Source organism: Carassius auratus, unplaced genomic scaffold (genome assembly GCF_003368295.1).
Source record: "Carassius auratus strain Wakin unplaced genomic scaffold, ASM336829v1 scaf_tig00019337, whole genome shotgun sequence".
NCBI lineage: Eukaryota > Metazoa > Chordata > Actinopteri > Cypriniformes > Cyprinidae > Carassius > Carassius auratus.
In genome coordinates, this window is record NW_020524949.1 from 41,006 (window position 1) to 63,343 (window position 22,338).

The window sequence follows — 22,338 nt, forward strand, 5'->3', positions numbered from 1 at the left end:
AGGACATAATGACAGGTTTAATAAATATGTAAAAAAATATATTTTTACAAAAGTTACCTACTGCAGCTTTAAGGGGGTGGCCTCATGCCACGTCTTTAAAATTCAAACACACGTTTTCTGTGAGTGTATGCACACCGCCTGTGCCATTCGGCCTCTGTCCGCGGTGCCCAGCTACGACTCAGGATGCTGTTCAAATTTCTGCCACGCCAGAGCGCCCATCTGTATAATTTGATAGCAAGAAGCATAGCCCCACGTTGTTAAAATTCGTACACATTGTTTTCTATGAGTGTATGCACACCGACAGTGTGGCAAAAGCAAAAACAAAACTGTTGCGTTTATAATTTATTTTGTTCAGTGTAGTTTGATAAGTGCATGGAGCAATGGCTACAAAATGTTGATGTCTTTTTTCTAAATGGTTTGAGTAACTGTGTCATTAATATGTATAAACGAAAATGTTGTGTGAATTAGTCAAACGGTTTAAGAGTAGATGGAAAAAATAAGTGTTTGCCCACTCAAAATGGGTGAAGCTCTATAACATGTTGTCCACTAGAGGGAAACACAAGATGAGAAATCTATTTTTTTTTTCTATCAGGTTCCATCACATAAATTGGTACAATACCGAGGTAAATGTTTATGGAGGTGAAAGCTGTGTTTCATTTACTTATTTTTATTTTATACTTAATATACATTTTGTTGTCCTTTACATTTAAATGCATCAATTGATGTCAATCAATTAACTGACATTGTGTAAGCAGTGTATTTAAGTTTCACCAATTTCTCAGGGATCAGCTGTTAATATTTATGTTAATTACACATCAATCCATCAATTCGAATAATATTAAAAACATTTGTCAAGTTGTATGTCATGACTTCATTAATTGCTGTTCGGTTAAAACAAAAGGTTGCCTCTTTTTATTGCAGTAGCCTACATATGCTGCTTCCAAGTGTACTCATGCCAATCTAAGGAAGGCACATGATAAAAAATATTTTAGATTGTGTAGTTTCAAATTGGTGTAAATAGTTTAATAGATCAGTTTTCAAAGAAATCGATCTCCAAAATACTTAATACATATATATTGTATACATCATAATTTCAGAAAACCTTTGTTGAGTTTTCAGACATGATTGGACATATTGTGTTCCAGTTAAAATGAAGAGACAATATTATTTGTCTATTGTGATAGAGTACATAAAATAATACTTCCATAGAACTACTAGTATTGTTTGAAAAGAGACATGGCCATTGTAATTGACCTGTATCCTCTACACGGCATTTCCCAGTGGACAACTTGATATTACTATGAAGTCAAATCTTAGTCATGATGAAGAATTCACTTTGAACAGAACATTCTTCCAGTGGGAACTGGTTGAGGTTATGAATGTAATCCTTCAATGAAATTGGTTTAATGTTTAAGTAGGCCAATTTGTTTGATGTTAATTTACATCAAATCAATGTCGTTTCAAGTTTTTGACATTAGTTGGATTTTCATATATGACCTGTTTGTGTGACTTCTTTTCAACATCATTTGCCCAATGGGTCGTGCTTGGACCCCAATGACTGCAGCTTTTGGCTATTTATACTACAGTAAATATGGCTGGATAAAACAAAAACTGTGGCCTTTATTTTTGCAATAAAATGTAATTATTTTAAACTGAGGATATAAAATATACTAACAGAGGTCTTGAACAAACTTTTTGTAAGGGTACTTAAAAAAAAAAAAAAAGAAAGAAAAAAGAACACAAACACAGTTGAATGAGTTTTCACATATTTGTAAATATGCTGTTTTTATTACACCAATCACAAATGAACTGTCTTTCTCCAGAGTGAATGCATCATTTCTAAAACTTTTGTCACATTGGAAACAAGGATTTTTTTCAAGAATGAGTTTGCAAATGCTGTTTCAAACTTATGTGATATATGAAACTCATGTCACACTGAGGACATTTTTAAGGTTTCTCTCCAGTGTGAAGTCTCATGTGAGCCTTAAGGTTTCCTTTACTTGTGAAGCTCTTTCTGCACTGAGGACAGGAGAAAGGTTTCTCTCCAGTGTGAACTCTCATGTGAATCTGAAGATTTCCTTTAAGCGTGAAGCTCTTTCCACACTGAGGACAGGTGAAAGGCTTCTCTCCAGTGTGAAGTCGCATGTGAACATTAAGGTGCCCCTTCATTTTAAAACCATTTCCACACTGAGGACACTTGTAAGGTTTCTCTCCAGTGTGACTTTTCATGTGAGTCTTAAGGTTTCCTTTAGCTGTAAAGCTCTTTCCACACTGAGGACAGGTGAAAGGCTTCTCTTCAGTGTGATTTTGTACATGATTCTTAAGTTGAATCTGGTCAGTGAAACTTGTTTCACACACTTGACATCTAAAACATTTCTCTCTTGAGTGAATACTCATGTGATTCTTAAGGCTTATTTTATGTTTGAAACTCTTTCCACACAGTTCACAGGTGTAAGGCTTCTCTCCGGTGTGAACTCTCATGTGAATAATCAGATGACTATTTACTCTGAAACCCTTCCCACATAGTTCACAGGTGTGAGGCTTGTGAACAATCATGTGAGACATTAGATGATCATTTGATGTGCAGATCTTCCCACACATTTTGCAGGTGTGAGGATTGTCTCTGGTGTGAATTCTCAAGTGGATTTTAAGAGTATTTTTCAGTCTAAAACTCTTCCCACAGTGAGGGCATTTGAACGGCTTCACTCCAGAGTGAATACTCATGTGATACCTAAGCCTTATTGTCTGTTTGAATTTCTTTCCACACAGTTTGCAGGTAAAAGGGCCTTTTACATTGTGAATTCCCATGTGGCCATTAAGACTCTGTTTTTGATTGAAACTCTTTCCACACTGAAAGCATATGAACCGCTTTTCACAAAAGCATGCTCTCATGTGAGCCTCAAGACGTCTTTTTACTTTGAAGATCGTCCCACACCTTTTGCACATATAAGGTCTGCGTTTGTGGGTTTTCAAGTGCATTGTAAGGCCTTGTTTTTGACTGAAACTCCTTCCACATTGTTGACAGGCGAACGGTCCCTCTTCAGTGTGAACTATCATCTGGACTTTAGGCTTTCTAGTTTCTCTTTTACGAGTCTGAGAGGAACTAAAAGAGTTTTCCCCAGCCATGACATCATGACATTTCTGATTTTTCTCTTCGGTTTCATTCAGTTCTTGACTCTTCTCTTTCAGTGCCATCGGGTCTAGGGTGAAAAGACACAAAAACAAGTAAAGACCAGTTTATTGGCACAAAGAAAGACATGAAAACATTTAGACATTTAAAACATCAAATTCAGCAACATGTATGCTAGATAACATACCCACTGAAAAAAAAAAAGTGTAATCCGTAATCTCAGAACCTTGTGTCCTTAGTCTTGGCTTTCTCTAGGACATGTCCCAAATACCAACAAATACCAATTCACGAGTTCACACTTACATATAATTAGCTGAGGTATGGAATGCGTATTTGGCGTGCTGTCTGGGGAAGGGCTCAGAGCTCGGGAATAGCTCAAACCTAGACTACCCCCCCCCCCTCCCCGTATAGTTGTAAAATGAACTCGGAAGTGAGGAGATGGGGTAGAGGAGGGATGCTGATAAACCGTCAGTGGATAGAGGTAAGTCAGCTGTATTTATACTGTTTGATTAGGCTAAGTATCTGACTCTTTCCTCCTGTTGCTCGCATTTCAGCCTGTCTGAGTGACCTCTCTAGCTGGATGAATGACCATCACCTTCAGCTTAACCTTACGTAGACAGAACTCCTGGTGGTTCCAGCTAACCCATTGCTTCATCACAACTTCTCTATTCAGCTGGGCTCGTCAACCATAACTCGTTCGAGGACAGCCAGAAACCTAGGAGTTGTGATGGATCATCAGTTAAGCTTCACAGACCACATTGCTACAACGACCCGGTCCTGCAGGTTTGCCTTATACAACATTAGGAAGATTAGACCCTTCCTGTCAGAGCCAGCCACCCCACTTCTTGTCCAAGCTCTTGTTCTCTCCAGACTGGACTATTGTAATGCTCTCCTGGCTCTTCCTGCATGTACTGTCAAGCCTCTGCAAATGATCCAGAATGCAGCAGCGAGGGTTGTCTTCAATGAGCCAAAAAAAGCTCATGTTACTCCTCTCCTCATCAGGTTACACTGGCTACCAGTAGCTGCTCGCATCAAGTTTAAGGTACTGATGCTTGCCTACAAGACGACCACTGGCACGGCACCAACATACCTAAACTCACTGGTTAAATCTCATGTGCCATCCAGATGTTTGCGCTCTGCAAATAAACAACGCCTTGTGGTGCCATCCCAAAGAAGTTCAGAATCACTCTCCCGGACCTTTTCCTGGACTGTGCCCAGCTGGTGGAATGACCTCCCAATCTCAATTCGTACAGCTGAGTCTTTACTCATCTTCAAGAAACATCTAAAGACTCATCTTTTTCGCCAGCACTTAACCAACTAATACTAGCACTTACCTTTTCTTTTCTTGACTATCATATTCTTAAAAAAATAACAACTGGCTATGTGTTCTGTACTAGACTAACTGAGACTTGTCATGGCACTCGTATACTGTTGTTGTTCTCTTGTTGTCTGATTGCTTCTATTGTTCTTATTTGTCGCTTTGGATAAAACATATAAATAAATTTGTCAGCGGACACAAGAACATGTAAGTGTTTTGTTTAAAACCAGTTTTCTGTTCCCTTAATTTAGAATAAATATCTGCTAGTTTGGAGGACTAGTACATTTAACACTTATTTTATTTAAAAGTTTATGATAATTTGTGCTTACGTGGCAAACTGTACCACATTTAGTTTAGATTTCGAGACAACTGCATGCTATAGGTTCTGCTGTACTAACTAGAAATGCATGGACAACTGTTTTCACTCAAGTGAGTTAGCTCTTTATTTAGGTGTAGTTTGTTCACTGGCACAGAAACATCAGCCCTCCTTGTGTGAAGACCTACAAGTGTAAAGATGACGGTTGAGAGAGGTGGGGGTACTGGTCTCATTTCCAAAATATGAAAAAACCTCCCATGATCTTATAAGTTCAACACTTCCTTTGAATTTTCCCTTATGAATCCACTTCATTTGAATTATCAAAGTAAGAAGGTGCAGATGGCTGCCTCAGTGCTTGGCTCTCCAGTGTTTGTACAGATTTGTTAGTTTTTCCTCTTCTTTTTGTTTCCCAAACATGATCAGTTTTACCAGGGATGAACTGCATGAACATTCGACAGAACACAAAACATTTTACTGGATTTTGATTGTTCTGATGTTTTGCCGAATGTTGTAATTGGCAGTGCAGCAGCGCTGATCAAATGCTTCAGGACACGCAGACGGGGGAAGAGAGCCAGTGTGCTTGTGAAGCTAAGACAGTGTGGACTGTTGCCTAGCATTCATCTGGCGAATCTCTGCTCTCTACCCAAAAAATGGACAAACTTCTGCGCTCCAGGACAAACAAAGATTTCTAACACTGCTACTCTTTGTTTCACAGAAAAACCTGGATGAATGATGCCATTCTGGACAGTGCACTACATCTGCCCAGCTTTCAGCTGTTCAGAGCGGATCACGACTCAGAAGTGCTCTTTGTTTACTGATATCCATTCTATTCACCACGGAAGTTTTGTTCATTAATTCTCATAAGTGTTTATATTTCTCAGCTAAACCTGAATTAAGGACTGTAAAAAGATGGACTTATGAAGCAGAGCAGGATTCACAAGCTTGTTTTGACCTCACTGACTGGAGTGTTTTTGAAGCTGCTGCCACAGATCTGAACGAACTGTAACATTTTGTGTATGTATATTCCTACCAGGACTCTTCTAACTTAAAACAGCAACAAACCATGGTTCACTGCAAAACTCAGACAGCTCTGTCAGGCCAAAGAAGATGCTCACGGGAACGAGGAGACCATCCCCCAGCACTGTGGATAATCAACAACTGGCAGACGATCTGAGTTTTATTGCAAGTTTGAAAAAAAACACCATTCACACGTGCAACCTATGCTGCGTTTCCACCGAAATTACCCGGAACATTTGTACCAGGAACTTTTTTCCCCCCCAGACCTGTTGCTTTCTACGTTTCCACCGTGGTGTAAAGTACCGGGAAGATTAGGCAAATAGACTGGTGACGTAGGTCTGCACGCGTTTCTCAATACAATAGTACATTGTTTTTGGACGTGCATCCTCGGTAGTTCAGACTTTGTGCATTCGACTCGGGAGTGTGATGTCCGCGACGACGCAAATCCGGTAAATCTATAAACAGCAGCGTACTTGATAACTTCAGTCAGCTCGCCTTGACTATTGTAATTATCCTCACTGTATATTTACAACAAAACGAAATAGGATATCAAATACCACTGCCTCCTTTCGTTTTCATTTAAACATAATAACAGCTGCAGAAATGTACTTAGTTCAAGGAAATGTGTATATACAGCCATTGCAATGAAACAAAATATTATATAAATTTGCCTTTTTTATTTTAATTTTAACATATAGATAAACTGAATACAGACCAAAGATAACCTGTTAGATTTACCCCGCAGCTGAATTATATTTTATGTTTAACCACTAAAGAGACATCCGAGCCAGCGGCACATATCAGAAGGTCTAGCCGAAGTGAGGCTGCTTCTCGGCGGATACATGAGGACTGAGCTCTCGCTGATCACGTGGAGCTCACCGTCGCAGAGATCGGCGAAACACATTTTAAAATAGGCGCAGTCTTTATGAATAAACCACAGATTTGAGTTTTAAACAACTACATTCTCGCCTGAAATACTTTTAAAATTACATTTCATGACACAATAACAGTAATATTTTGAAAATGATCCAAATAAATGGTGGTTGAACTCAACCAATGCTGCGTGAACTCAACCAATCAGCATGTTTCGGAACTTTGAAAAAGTACCACCTCGCCAGCAGGGACTTTCTGAGGGGCATTTTTTTACCCGGAACTTTATTTAGTTCCTGGATCCTGCGGTGGAAACACATTATAACTGTCCCAGCTATTTTAAACTAGGCCTGCTACAGAAGAATGAGGGGGAATCAATCTTGCACTCTTTCCTATTGGATTCTGTGTTCAGGGTATACGTATATCAACAAAAAACAAGAAAGGAAAATCTTTTCTCAGCATATATTAAATTTTTACATGAACAGTGCACCATAAACACCGAACAAACAAACAAACTCAAACATAAAATAAATCACATAAAAATAATGGTGTGAGTGAATAAGTGGGAAATGTCCCATAAAGATATTGATGAATAATGAAGTTGATCAAGTGAGCAGTCTTAAGAATGAACAGTCTTATCTGCAAATGGTAGGTATTGATGGAAGGAAGTATTTGTTCTTCTGGTTGTAGTCTGGGAGTCTTGGAATACAATCCTTGGGCAGTTGCTTTGTCCTAAGCACCCCAGCAAATTCTCATTCCAGCACTCAAGGCAATGTAAGTTCCATGTAATGCAGAAATCCTAGCTGAGCAGCAAACAAAAGTTTCTCAAGCCAGGTTTGTTTAAGGGAACAGCCATTAACCATGTGGTTACTCAAACTGAAGCTACCTCCTACTCTTCTACTTCCTCTTTTATACACAAGGTATAGATGCTACTGGTGTCCCCTAGTGGATGGGATGAACATAGCACTGACCATAAGGACAAGTAAATAATGTGAGAGACAGTGACTGTTACATATCCCCCCCCCTTAATTAGAAAGGGTTTGCACAATACCATGAAATGGCTTTAAGTTTTGAACATGGAAAGAATCTACATGATCAGGATCATCCACAAAGGACACGGAGTAATTTATAGGACCCAGACATTTGATCACTCTAGCAGGACCTTTCCATTTTGCCGCAAGCTTGGCCATAAAACCATCACTAGCCCATGATTGAGGATGAGTACGAACCCAAACCCAGTCTCCAACTTGGAAGTGAGCTGGTCGCCTTCGTAGGTTGTAGTAATGACGAGGACCAGGCCAAAGTCCCTAGTTCCTGGGTAAAGTTCCAGCGGTGGAAACGCGGCACTACAGAGCAAACAGGTCCTTTTTTAGCAAACCTTTTTCAACTCGCGGCCCACACAACCACACACATGTTTGCGCGGCCCACTGCAAAAAAATGTAACTGATCCCGCTATTGTTGGATTAATAACTTAGTACTCAGAAGCTATATTATTAACTGCATTTATTGAATGAACTAGGGCTGTGCAATATGAAAAAGAAAAAAAAACTATTATGATTTCTTTGATCAATTTTGCTATTTCGATTTTAATCGCAATTTTGACACACAGATATGCTTTACAGTAATAAATGTATTCAGGATTAATTTGAAACATTTCCAAAAGAAAACCAATTAGAGCTTTATCAAAAAGTTGTAACGTCTCTAAAACAGATGTAAGTCAAAATAATTACTATAGGAAAAGTGTAACAAAATTTCTAGACTTATGGCAAAAATATAAATAAATAAATCCCGTGTCCAGGGACTTTTTTTTTCTTTTTTGCCATGTATTGATCATAGAGCTCATTAATTGTAACGGTGCCTCAGGTGTTAAAATTTATTTGTTATACATTTTAGAGCCCCCTTCCTCAAATCTTACCCTGGAGGTCCAATGCACTGCAGAGTTTAGCTCCAACCCTGATTAAAGTCACCTGTCTGCCATTTTCAAATGATCCCAAAGACATTGATTGACACTGATTAGCATGCTCAGGTGTGTTTGATTAGGGTTAGCACTAAACTCTGCAGGAAAGTGGATCTCGAGGTCCAGATTTGAGGATCCCTGTTATAGAGGTTCACACACACTCCGTTTGCAGTGTGTATACAGTATGTATGTGGTGCAGAAGCAACAGCGAGAGTGCGTTATTGTAACACGAAAGCACATTAAAATAATGCAAGAGAGTGAATCTCTCTGTTAGCACGCAGGTTTCCTTTGCTCTGTCACAAAACCAGACTTGCTTGCTCAGATACACGCTGCTCTCGTCCAGAGAGAGCGTGCACACTTAAAATGTGTCTCCTCTCACTTAAACTGCGTCCTGTGCACTAACAACTCTCTCTATGCTCATGTGCTAGATAATAATTATTTTCGCATATTTTTATTTCTAGCCTTTTACCGCGTGCAGTGTGAACGCTCTGATCCGTTAACATGGGCTCGGAAAAAAGGTGCATCACAGACAGTGTGTGAACCTGGAGTTAGGCATATGCCCAGTCTGTTTTGTTCTCGCGCTAGGCGCTGCATTCTGATTGGATCGGATGGCATACTGCGGGAGGTCAGTGCCGCGGAAAATCGTGGATGCTCAAATCTTGATTTTATGATGATTTCTATTAATCGCACAGATCTAGAATGAACTGGCAATGAACAGAAAACAACTTGGACTGGCACTGCTCAGCAAAATGGGAATATCAGATCCAGGCAGAGCTTGGCAGCGGTAGACAGTCAGAGGAGGAAGCAGTCAGGAGGGAACATGCTGACAGCCATTTATGCATGTTTGAATTTGTTGTTCTGTAGCAAATGCAGCAAGAAAATAATTTGGTGGTTTATTCCAGAGAAAAAAAGGACTTTGTTTATTCTTAAACCACACAGCGAGCACGAATAGTGGAATCAATGTTACAGTTGAATATTTATTTTTTAATTATATATATGAAATGATGTCTAGCAACTAATAACAACTAATAAACTAACTGACATCAGGTCTGTAACATACAAGGTACATCTTAGACCCTGTCCACACTGAGACACTTTTAGCTGTATAAGCATACATTTTGTATCATATAGGCATTTCGTACACATGGATCCAGCGTTTTGGGAGAGTGTAGTCAATATTTATATTGTCCCACAGTGTATAAATCTGGAAATGCCACACTTGCGTTTTAGTTTGGACAGTGAAACCGTATATTTTCTGAAACAATGACTTCATCAGCCCACTTACTGCACCGTATACTGGTCTGGCATGTATACTACATTATTTTGTGTCAGTTTTGTGGTTTTGTGTGGTCGCAGGTATTTTTTGAGATGAGAAAAAAAAATATTGATTAGGGAAAGCTCAGGCTTCATGTGGACGTAGCCTTAGAGAGGCAGAGACTCACAGAATTAAAGGGGGGGTGAAATGCTCATTTTCATTCAATCTCCTGTTAATCTTGAGTACCTATAGAGTAGTACTGCATCCTTCATAACTCCAAAAAGTCTTTAGTTTTATTATATTCATAAGAGAAAAATAGTCTGTGCCGATTTTTTTCGGAAAAACACGAGCATCTTGAGGCGTGACGTGTGGGCGGAGCTAAAGAATCACGAGCGTGAGTAGGCTTTTGCGTTGAGAGCGTTTGGAAGTTGTGACATTACCGCGAGGAAAAAAACCATCATCCAAAACAAACCATGGCTAACAGTCAGATCCAGCGTATATTTATGATCCAGAATCAGATCCAGAGGCTGAAACTGAACGAGAGCAGCAGCAGCAACGACTACAACAGGACGTCTCTATGTGGTATATATTGAAACTGTATATATTTGCTTATGTAACCCCTGTCTCCCGGGTCCTTTCTGACGATCTGAGATGTGCTGCGATTTATATTCCAAATCCACTCATATAATGCAGAAACACTCAAGCAAGCAAAACATGCACAACTCGTGCATGTGTTTGTACTGTTGCAGAATGAGAGGTACAGTAATAACGTACTCCCTAGCGCATTACACACAGGCTGCTAGATTCACTTTCGCCAGAAAGTCAGGTATGAATGATGTGTAAAATTATTGAAAATAAATTATGTTTTTAGTAAATATCCCTATAAATTGTCCTTATGATTTATTTTTTATCCAAATGTGTGTGCTAAGTGAGTGAACATCAAGGATCACACAACAGAAGTGTACAGGCGTGCTTTCTCTCTATCTCTTTCTCACTTTCTCTCCCTCCCTACTGTTAATACCCTGTGCATTGTTTTAGTTACTTGTTTATGATGTATCCGAACAAACTACTAGCTTTCCAGTGATGAAATGTATGTTCACTCAACAAGCTTACGCATCTCCACTGCTGCACGCTCAACTCAGCATGCTTTATCATCTTGCGCACGTCAGCTAATTAATACTGAATGTTTAACATTATATTCCTTGCATAGATATCCTATGTAGACAACCTTAATCTCTAACAACTCCATTCTGTCTGTTGGTTGTTGTCTGTGTTTCTTTGTCTGAATATGGCACTTATCACATGCTGTGTGATTTCGGCATTTGGTATTAGGGCATTTTAACGAGTACAGGTACAGGAGCTTAGTTTCGGGCCCGATACCAATACCCGTATTGGTATTGGTGCATTGCTAATAAAAAGATTGTGGAGTACTTTGATATTAGATGTTGAAGAACGTTGTTTTTTAGACTTTGCCAATCTCATCATCTTCAGTGCACAACATAATCAAAAGATTCAGAGACACTTGAGAAATCTCTGTGCATAAGGGACAAGGCTGAAGAGTGGCTTCGGGCCCTCAGACGACACTACATCACTCATCTGCATCATTCTGGCATTGACATTAGTAAACGTGCCCAGGATTACCTCCAGAAACCACTGTCGCTTAACACAATCTGCTGTGCCATCTGCAGATGCTAACTGTATCTCTATAATGCAAAAAGGAAGCCATATGGGAACATAGTCCAGAAGCACCATAGTGTCCTGTGGGCCAAGGCTAATTTAAAAATGACTATTTAAAAGTAGGAAAATGTTCTATGGTCAGACGAGTCCAAATTCAATATTCAGTAACACTTTAGAATAAGGTTCCATTGGTTAATGTTAGTTAACTACTTTCGTTAACATGAACTAAGCAAGAACAATCCTTCTACAGCATTTATAAGTCTTAGTTCATGTTAATTTCAACATTTACTAATGCATTATTTAAATCAAAAGTTGTGCTTGTTAACATTAGTTAATGCACTGTGAATTACCATGAACTAACAATGAATAACTGTATTTTCATTAACTAACATTAACGAAGATGAATAAATACAGTAATAAATGTATTATTCATTGTTTGTTCATGTTAATTAATACATTAACTAACATTAATTAATGGAATCTTATTCTAAAGTGTTACCCAATATTCTTGTTGGAAATCACGGACACTGTGTCCTCTGGGCTAAAGAGGAGGGAGACTTGCCAGCGCGTTATCAGCATTCAGTTCAAAAGCCAGCATCTCTGGTGGTATGGGGGTGTATAAGTGCATACGGTATGGGCAGCTCGCATGTTTTGGAAGGCTCTATGAATGCTGAAAGGTTTATAAAGGTTTAAGAGCAACATATAGTGGGGAAAATAATTATTTGTTCCCCTGCTGATTTTGTAAGATTGTCCACGTAAAAAAGAAGGGTTTATAGTTTTTATGGTAGGATAATTTTTAATGACAGTGACAGAATATCAAACAAAAATTCAGAAAAAAACAGCATACTAATGTAAAAAAAAAGATTTACATTTTAGTATTTGATCCCCAAGCAAACCTTGACTTTGTGGCGAATACCTTGTTGGCAAGCAAAGAGGTAAGACATTTCTTGTAGGTGGTAACCAGGTTTGCACACATCTCAGGAGAGATTTTGGTCCACTCCTTTTTACAGATCCTCTCTAAAAACTTTCCACTCCCTCCACAGATTTTCTTTTTCTGATCCACTCCTTTTTTCCCTTGGTGGTATGTTTAGGATCACTGTCATGCTGGAAGAACGATCTTCAGTGATGTTGGCTGAGGTTCTGGTCCCCAAAGCATAATGCTTCCACCTCCATGCTTGGTTGTAGGGATGGTGTTCTTGGGGTGATAGTCAGGATTTCTCTTCCTCCAAACACGACATGTAGAGTTGATACCAAAGAGCTCAATTTTGTTCTCATTTGAGAACTGAGGAAGTGGAGAGAGAACACTTCTATCAGCGTGATTCCAGCCAATCCCATCTTCACTAACTTTAAGTTAATCGACAACGAACTGTGACTCCCTGGAAAAACGGGACGTCTGGTTACCTTAACCCTACTCCTCCGGGTGCTGAGGCTGTTGTTTCAGATCGCTAGTTCGCATTTAATTAGTCTTATCCGATCACAATCCAATGACAGGGACTCACATTTTGAAGGACAATAGCCTATAGGATGCATTTTGAATGTAATGTAGTCCTCAAATAAAATTATAGTCCAGTCTCGTCTAGTTAACGAAGACGCGGCATAAATTTCGTCATCAGTACCGTGAAGGTTAGGCAAATAGTCTGGGGACATAGGTCTGCATGCATTTCTTAATACCAAGTACACAAATTATGAAATTTGTAAGTTCGACTCGGGAGTGTGATCTTCCATGGACGGGACAACACAAGTCTGGTAATTGTCATGAATATGGTTTACAAAAGGTCACGAGGGAGCAATCCATTCCTCGTCTACATTAAAGTTTACATTGCATTCATCGCTCATCACAACATAGAAAATGAGAGAGAGAGAAGGTTAAGTGATGTGGAAATGGTGAATCAGGAAGTCCAGAGGATTAGTAAGGATAAAGTGAGGGCAGCTATGAAAAGAATTAAGAGTGGAAAGCCGGTTGGTCCAGATGAAATACCAGTGGAGGCATGGACATGCCTAGGAGGGATGGCAGTGATGTTTTTAACCAGGTTATTTTAATGGCTCTCACATGGACATTGATATCTATACCTCCTCTGTACTAGATTACATCAACACCACCATTGACAGTGTCACAACAGAAAAACACAACATACCCTGATCAGAAGCCATGCATGAACAAGGAGGTGCGACTTTTACTGAAAGCACGCAACACTGCCTTCAGGTCAGATAACGGCCAAGCCTACAGCAAATCCATGGCTAACCTGAAAAGGGGCATCAAAAAGGCCAAGTACTGCTACTGGCTGAAGGTAGAGGAACGCTTTTCCAACTCTGACCCACGACACATGTGGCAGGGCATACAGACCATTAGTGACTACAAGTCAAGCAACTCTGTTCCAATGGTCAAAGTTGTCTCCTTCCTAACAAGCTAAATGACTTTTATGCTCGCTTCATCAGCAACAGCAAGGACACGGCCACCAAAATCACACTCAGCAGACCACCAACCTCTTAAACTCACCTCCACAGATGTAAAAACTGCACTGAGCCGGATCAACAAAAGCAAGGCATGTGCAGAGCAGCTTGCAGGGGTCTTCACAGACATTTTCAACCTGTCCCGGACCCAAGCAACTGTGGCAACATTCTTTAAGTCCACATCCATTGTGCCAGTGCTGAAATACTCCTCCCCAATGTCAAATGATTACCGCTCAGTGGCACTCACACCTATTGTCATGAACAACACATATGTACGGATGTTGTTTGTTGACTTCAGCTCAGCATTTAACACCGTCATTCCCTCCAAGCTGACAAAAAAACTTGGAGATTATTAACACCTCCCTCTGCAACTGGATTATAAACTTTCTGACCAACAGACCTCAGTATGTTAGGTCAGGCCACACCTTCACAATAAACACTGGCGTACCACAGGGCTTTGTGCTGAGCCCATTCCTCTACTCCATTTACACCCACGACTGCAAGTCTGTGCATGGATTCAACTCCATCATTAAGAGGTGATAGGCCTCATCAGTGACGACGATAAGACTGCCTACAGGGAGGTGGTACAGCACCTGGCCACGTGGTGTGCTTACAATAACCTGCTCCTTAACACCAGCGAGACTAAGGAGCTCATTGTGGACTTCAGGAAGAAGAAAGGAAACATGCATGATCCCATCCACACTATTGATTGTGAATGTGTCTCCAGCTTCAAGTTCCTAGGAACAACCATCTTGGAGGATGTGTCCTCAACTATGAACACCTCCAGCCTGGTCAAGACCAGCACCTCTTCTTCCTCAGGACACTGGAGAGGGACCAGTGTGCAATCGTGAGCATCCTGACCAGTTGCATCACAGTCTGGTAAGGGAACTCCTCAGTGGATGACCGCAAGCCACTGCAGAGGGTGGTGAAAACTGCCCAACGCATCACAGGGACACCACTTCCTACTATTGAGGACATCCAGAGGAAATGTCAAACTCGCAGCATTCTCAAGGACTCCTCTCACCCTGACCACAGACTGTTTAACCTCCTGCCCTCAAGGAGGTGTTTCAGGAGCCTCCGGACAAGGACCAGCAGACTCAGGACAGCTTTTTCCCTACAGCTGTCTCCTTACTGAACTCTGCCCTCTGACACCCCCAACACCCCCCACACCAAACACACAGACTCCTCACCCCTCCTCATCACTACATCTGATTTATTTACAAACAAGCAAAAAACTGTAAACTTTTTATTAGTTGCACTACTGTCTGTTCATCCAGAATACAGAGTATTCTGAGGACACGTTGCATGTGCCATACCACACAGTGATGCAGCTCGACAGAATGCTCTCGATGGTCTCTCTGTAGAAGGTGTACATGATGGGGGCCGGGGCTCTGGCTCTCCTCAGTTTGCGGAGGAAGTAGAGACGCTGTTGTGATTTCTTGGCCAGTGCTGCTGTGTTTTCAGTCCAGGAGACGTCCTCTGTGATGTGCACACCCAGGAACTTGGTGCTGCTCACTCTCTCCACAGTCGCACCATTGATGGTCAGAGGACCATGCTGAGTGTGTGCTCTCCTGAAGTCAACAACAATCTCATTCATCTTCTTCATGTTCAGGGAGAGATTGTTGTTACTACACTACTCGGCCAGGCAGCTCACCTCGCTCCTGTAGTTTGTCTCATCTCTGTTGCTAATGACACTCACCGAACAGTTTAAAACGATTCAGTTCGATTTGGTGAACTGGTTCAAGAAGATCCGGTTACATCGAATGATTCATTCGTGAACCGGATATCACAAACTGCTTTGTTTTGAACTCTCTCACACAACAGACACAGAAGAGAAGACAATGCTGAATAAATTCGTAGTTTTTGCTATTTTTGGACCAAAATGTATTTTCGATGCTTCAAAATATTCTACCTGACCCTCTGATGTCACATGGACTACTTTGATGATGTTTTTCTTACCTTTCTGGTCATGGACAGTATACCGTACACACAGCTTCAATGGAGGGACTGAGAGCTCTCGGACTAAATCTAAAATATCTTAAACTGTGTTCTGAAGATAAACGGAGGCTTTACCGGTTTGGAACGACATGAGGGTGAGTTATTAATGACATAATTTTAATATTTGGGTGAACTATCCCTTTAACATCTAGAAATAAGTCACTCATTATTACCACTGCTTTGAACTTACTGTTTGATTTTGCTTATTGAACTACTGGACTTAAGTTTACCAATTTAAAATGATGTGATCCCAAAAACAGTATTTTTTCATTATAATGTACTGATTCAAATTAGTAATCAATGTTTTTTTTTAATTATTCTACTATACGCACCTCCGGTGACATGCTCTCACGCCCTCACAAGAAAATGTGTATCAATAGCACGGTTTTCTGTTTCTATTTGGAGTGCTATGCATACGCTGAAATTGACTTTGCTGTGCATTTGATTCCCAGTTTTTGTCTGCATATGATTTGCATCTACCCCACAGCCTTAATTCTAATCCTACCCAATGTGTATCATTTGTACACCAAAGTCGATGTCTGCGTATAAACAGTACACAAAATAGAGGGTATCATGGTATTGATACGCACTTTAATGAGATCAGGTAGACACTGACAGCACCTGGGGTAGATAGAGTAACTCTGCTGCCATTCATTCACCTGATTTGTTGCCTGATATTGTGATTTATTCAGTGTCATTTCTGATCACCCAGATTTAATGTTTCACAAAACAGTTGTTTTGTTTGGCTGTTTCCTTATAATTTTTCTTAAATTAATTGCATGTCAATAATTCTGTTGTGAGCCAAATACCAGATAAAGAGATGCATAACACAGAATGAAAGAAGAAAGACTCTGAGGATGAAACTGACCTGTTTGTTCCTCAGGATCTCCATGTGAAACTCTGAAATCATCCTCGATCACCACATCTTCCCTCTGCTCTATAACAAACGTCATCTCTCTTTGTTGTTCTTCAGGATCTTGTTTGACTGTGAAAGCTTCTTTGATCATCACATCTTCCCTCTGCTCTATAATAAACGTCATCTCTGTTTGTTGTTCCTCATGACCTTCTTGTTTGACTGTGAAAGCCTCTTCAATCTTCACATCTTCGCTCTCGACTTTAATAAACGTCATCTTTATATCAGTGTCTTGTGGATCTCAGTCGCTTCACAGGAGTTTATCTGTGTGTTTGAGATGAGAATAATTAACAGACAATAATATACCAGGGGTGTAACAATACCATTTTTCACAACCGATCCAATACCAAAAATCTGAGTATCTGCTGATAAAAATCTATTGAAATTTTTTATTTACAATTAAGAGTGAATAAGTCTAAAATCTGGTAAAATCTTACACACTGCTCTTTGTATTGTTGTAAAATAACAATCATGAAAAATAAGTATATACATTTATATAGAAATCTAAAAAATGTTTATTTTAAATGTATAGCACAGTAATAAAGGCAGCAACATATGATAGATAGGACAAGAGAAGAGAAGACTATGAATAATCTTTGAATGTAAAAGTATTATAATGCTGAAGGTGCCAGTATAGAGCGGTACAGCGCTTCAGTTCTCTTCACAGCAGTTCAGTCAGTGTACTGTCTGAGTAAATTAATTACTCCAGGATATTGGTTTGTTTTGACTCAGAGAGAGTGTCAGCCGCTTTAAAAAAGTAAATAAATTGTGGATTAATGCTTACTGGAGACGCAAACCTTTTTTAAACTAGCACAAAGGGAAGAGATATTGATATGTAGTCTATTAAATCTGTGCGTTAGTTTAATGAGCCTTTTCTATGAACAGTTTATACCTCAGTTACTGTGCGCTCTTGAAGAGCATTTCAAGGTTTGACTGTAGTAAATAAATGAGACACAGTTGGATTGCTGAAGAATGGAGGATGACAGACAGCCGCAGCGGAGAGAAGAGTTTATGTGAACTGAATTTGATGACTTAAATATTATTCTGTACCTCACACAGCTTCAGAACCACTAATCTATATGACTGGATCACTCATCGCGTTCTAAACTGCCAACAGAAAGTGAAACCACCAGAAGTGTTTGATCCACCATCATCCCTACCAGCAGAGAGCACCATTGAGTCACATGCAAACCGAGGACCTAAAATCACCCGATCTGAAGCAAATCTGTCAAACGGGATTCGTTCTTTATGTTATGTGTATGTAAATTAATGTTAACTTCAGATGTTATCTGCAATGTTCACGGTCTTTTGGGGCAGGATAAGTGATATGTATATTCAATTCAATTCAAGTTTATTTATATATCGCTTTTTACATTGCAAATCGTTACAAAGCAACGAAAATAAAATTAAGTTTCTACAACATTTAGTAGAAGCTTATAAGTGGTGACTGTCAGTTTGTGCACGTATGACAGGATTTTTCTGAAAAATTAATACAGGATAGGGGTGGGAGAAAAAATTGATTCTCTGATGCAACGCGATTCTCTCTTCAACGATTCAGAATCGATTCTGAGCTTTTTTTTTTCCTGCATATGGCACATTGCTTGACAGTCGGTGCTACTCGCTCGCTGACAGACATTCACATGCGCTTTGTGTTAGTTTCTGTTGTGGTTAAATGCACTTGCATTTTCAAATACTTTTATATGAAATTTATGTACACATTTTCAGAGCAGGAAAAAACATCTGATATTGAAATAGATCTGTGCGCGAATGCAGCCTGTTAAAGCGGCTGTAATAATCCAACGACAATAATGCTGAGGAAAAAAAGAAAAATCCTCAACTATTGACACTTTGGGACGCTTGAACGCTTATTTTAAATAAGTAATTGTTTAAAAAAATGTAGTTAATTTTGAACCTAATAAATTTAATATAAAATGTATATGAAAATTTAGCCATATGCAGTAATATTGAAAACTGAGAATATGACACATTGTGATACTGAGTTGACAATGATAATCGTAATTAAACTGAATTGTGAAACCCGTGAAGATTCACACACGTTTTTAATATGGCAGTACTGACATACAGAGAATCCAACTACAACAAAAAAGCATATAACTGCAATTTTGTTTAAGATGTAAAGATGTAAATATGCATTTGCACAGCAGAAGAATTAATTGGGGGAAAAAAAAATGTAGTTCAAGAATCATTTTGGAATTGCATTACACTAGTTCAGTAGTCAGTACACTAGTTCAGTAGTCAGCACACTAGTTCAGCACACTAGTCCAGTAGCAAGCACACTAGTCCAGTGTTCAGCACACTAGCTCAGCAGCCAGCACACTATTTCAGTGTTCAGCACACTAGTTCAGTGTTGAGCACACTAGTAAGGGGAGTCAGAGTTAATGGATTAGTAGAGCTGCATCGTTTGGGGTGCAATCTTATTTTAGATTCTTCTGGTTAAAATATTATCTTAAAACCAATAGAGGAAAACAAACCCCATGTATGTTATGCTTCTTTGTAGGGCTCCACAATTTGTAGGTATGTGACAAACTGACCTATGTACGCACGAGTGCTTTGTTCCGGCGGCTGTGTTCCCAGCAGGTAATCAGCGCCAGATGCATCGGTGACTTAGGATATCTTTGCTTTGTCAATACCTCTAAAGCCCATATACTAGTGACGTAAATTACGTCCTCGCGTTGATTCTCACATTCAAATTTCCAAGATTGCTGCCGTAAGAAGAAAGTTATAAGCGAAGCAACATTTCTCTCATGTTTGGCATCAAAATCCACTATGAAGGTGAGTATTTTTTTTGTTTCAAACCCAATACTTTTGATAGAATATACATTTAACTTGAATTAAGAATTGGACAAACAATATTATTCTGCACAGAGTTGGTAAATATCATATGGTTATGATTGTATATTAATTTTCTAGTATTGATTTTTTTTTCTTGTCACTTACCTACAATTAGGCCACAAAAAAAATCTAATTTCATATACAAACGAATTATACAAAATAAAGTTTGCTATGTAATAAAATGTTAATGACTAAAAACCTATAATAAAGTATTTAAAAATAAAAATTACTAAATAACAGATTTATTAATTTTTTATTTCGATTTAAAGCCTCACAGACTCTCAGAAGAAACATTTGTGATTGTTATCAGTGTTTGCGTGAGAGACTTTTCAGGTTTCCTTGATAAATGAAAAGTTTAAACGAACAAAACTGATCTGAAATAGAAAACGAGACGCACCTTCTCTGTTTGCTCATAACAACGGATCAATACTTTTAATCACTCACGGAAGCATGCTCATTGGTGTTAGTACCTGCATTATAACGTTAAGTGAATAAATAATAAAATAATCTTTTTATAAAACAGTCTGAACTGGTCTTGTTGATTTAAAGGACTTAAAACAAACCGTTCTTCTGAAGAATCTCAGCTGCAGGAGAGCGGCGCAGCCTTATGACGTCATGGCGCCTCACCAAAATAAAAGCTCCGTTCAGACGCTTAGAACAAATAAAACTAATTCACATGCAAAAATACTTTCAAAGGATGAGATAAAAGATTGATTCAAAGGAAAAATCACAGATTCCCAGAGCTATCAATACAACTTTTGTTACAATTTTGTTTTTCAAAAGCTTCTGGTTTGTGTTTAAATGCAAGCTAAATTCCAGTTTGTTGATCTTCATATTATAAAAGACTTAAAATAACTAAATACCAGGGTGAAAGGGGGCTTGACATCAGTGCTTTTCAAGCACATAGACTACATTAATCTACTCTTCAATAATCTAGTCATCTTAATGTTTCTCCGGTGCATTACATAAGTGTTGTTTAGCTATTAGTTTTTAATAGTTATCTTCCCTCATCTTTGAGAACAGCCTGGCGATTTATTTTCCAGCTAAGCACTGTATTGGTGTTTCTCAGATCATCTCTCTGATGAAAAGATCCCTCAAACCAAAGAAAGGACTCGTTTAGATGTCCAGATGTGGCCAGTTCAGGATTTAGCCCTCAGAGAGAGCGACCGCGAGATACAAAGATACAATTGAATAAAAGTGGTCTTGGTGTTTTCGGCTCGAGGCCATTGGCCCCGCTCGACACGCTCTTAGCCCTGGCTCGCACTGGTCCGACAGTGGAAACACGGCTAATAAACCCATGATGGCTCATTGTGGGCCACCTGTTCGGGCTCAGAGCAGATTTTGTACATTCAAATAGAAAAAACGTTTTGCTATTTTGATTGTGAAATTCAAATGTGAACACACACACACACACACACACGCACACACACACACACATACACACACTGTGAACACACACCTGGAGCAGTGAACACACACCTGGAGCAGTGAACACACACACACTGTGAACACACACCCGGAGCAGTGAACACACACACACCCACACACACATGTTGGTATATGTGATTTATGGGGACTCTCCATAGGTGTAATGGGTTTTATTCTGTACAAACTGTATTTTATATTGCCCTACCCCAACCCTACACCTAAACCTAACCCTCACAGGAAACTTTGTGCATTTTTGGATTTTCAAAATAACGTTTTGAATTACGGGGACACTAAAAATAAGTAAACCACATAAACCACATCCTCATTGTAATACCTGTGTCATACCTATGTCATTATACAAATTTGTGTCCTCGCTAACCACATAAACAAGCGCACACAAACACACACACACACACACACACACACACTCACAAACACAGACTGTGAACACACACCCGGAGCAGTGAACACCCACACCCACACATACACTGTGAACACACACCCGGAGCAGTGACAACACGCACGCACACACACACACACACACACACATACTGTGAACACACACCCGGAGCAGTGAACACACACACACACACACACACACACACACTGTGAACACACACCCGGAGCAGTGAACACACACACACACACACACACACACACTGTGAACACACACCCGGAGCAGTGAACACACACACACACACACACACACTGTGAACACACACCCGGAGCAGTGAACACACACACACACACACACACTGTGAACACACACCCAGAGCAGTGAACACACACACACACACACACCGTGAACCCACACCCGGAGCAGTGAACACACACATACACACACACACACACTCACAAACACAGACTGTGAACACACACCCGGAGCAGTGAACACACACACCCACACATACACTGTGAACACACACCCGGAGCAGTGACAACACACACACACACACACACACACACACACACACACAAACACACACTGTGAACACACACCCGGAGCAGTGAACACACACACACACACTGTGAACACACACCCGGAGCAGTGAACACACACACACACACACACACACACTGTGAACACACCCGGAGCAGTGAACACAGACAGACACACACACACATTGTGAACACACACCCGGAGCAGTGAACACA

At 39.8% G+C, this 22,338-nt stretch overlaps 1 protein-coding gene across 1 annotated transcript; it reads right to left on the reverse strand.

Annotated features, from left to right (window-relative positions):
• Positions 1-1,786: 1,786 nt before the first annotated feature.
• LOC113076224 (gastrula zinc finger protein XlCGF57.1-like) lies at positions 1,787-20,375 on the reverse strand. Its single transcript, XM_026248883.1, has 3 exons — positions 20,319-20,375; positions 16,858-17,166; positions 1,787-3,200 (listed from the first exon to the last, which is right to left on the reverse strand). The coding sequence occupies exons 2-3, from the start codon at positions 17,117-17,119 to the stop codon at positions 1,948-1,950; spliced, it is 1,515 nt and encodes a 504-aa protein (XP_026104668.1). The 5' UTR covers positions 17,120-17,166; positions 20,319-20,375; the 3' UTR covers positions 1,787-1,947.
• Between the last annotated feature and the right edge of the window lie 1,963 nt (positions 20,376-22,338).

Bases quoted from the DNA above. Each gene is read 5' to 3' on its own strand.
- LOC113076224 (XM_026248883.1), bottom strand. From the start codon at position 17,119: ATGACGTTTATTAAAGTCGAGAGCGAAGATGTGAAGATTGAAGAGGCT. The intron at 3,201-16,857 runs GTCAGTTTCATC...TTTTCACCCTAG, and splicing joins AGATCCTGAGGAACAAACAG to ACCCGATGGCACTGAAAGAG.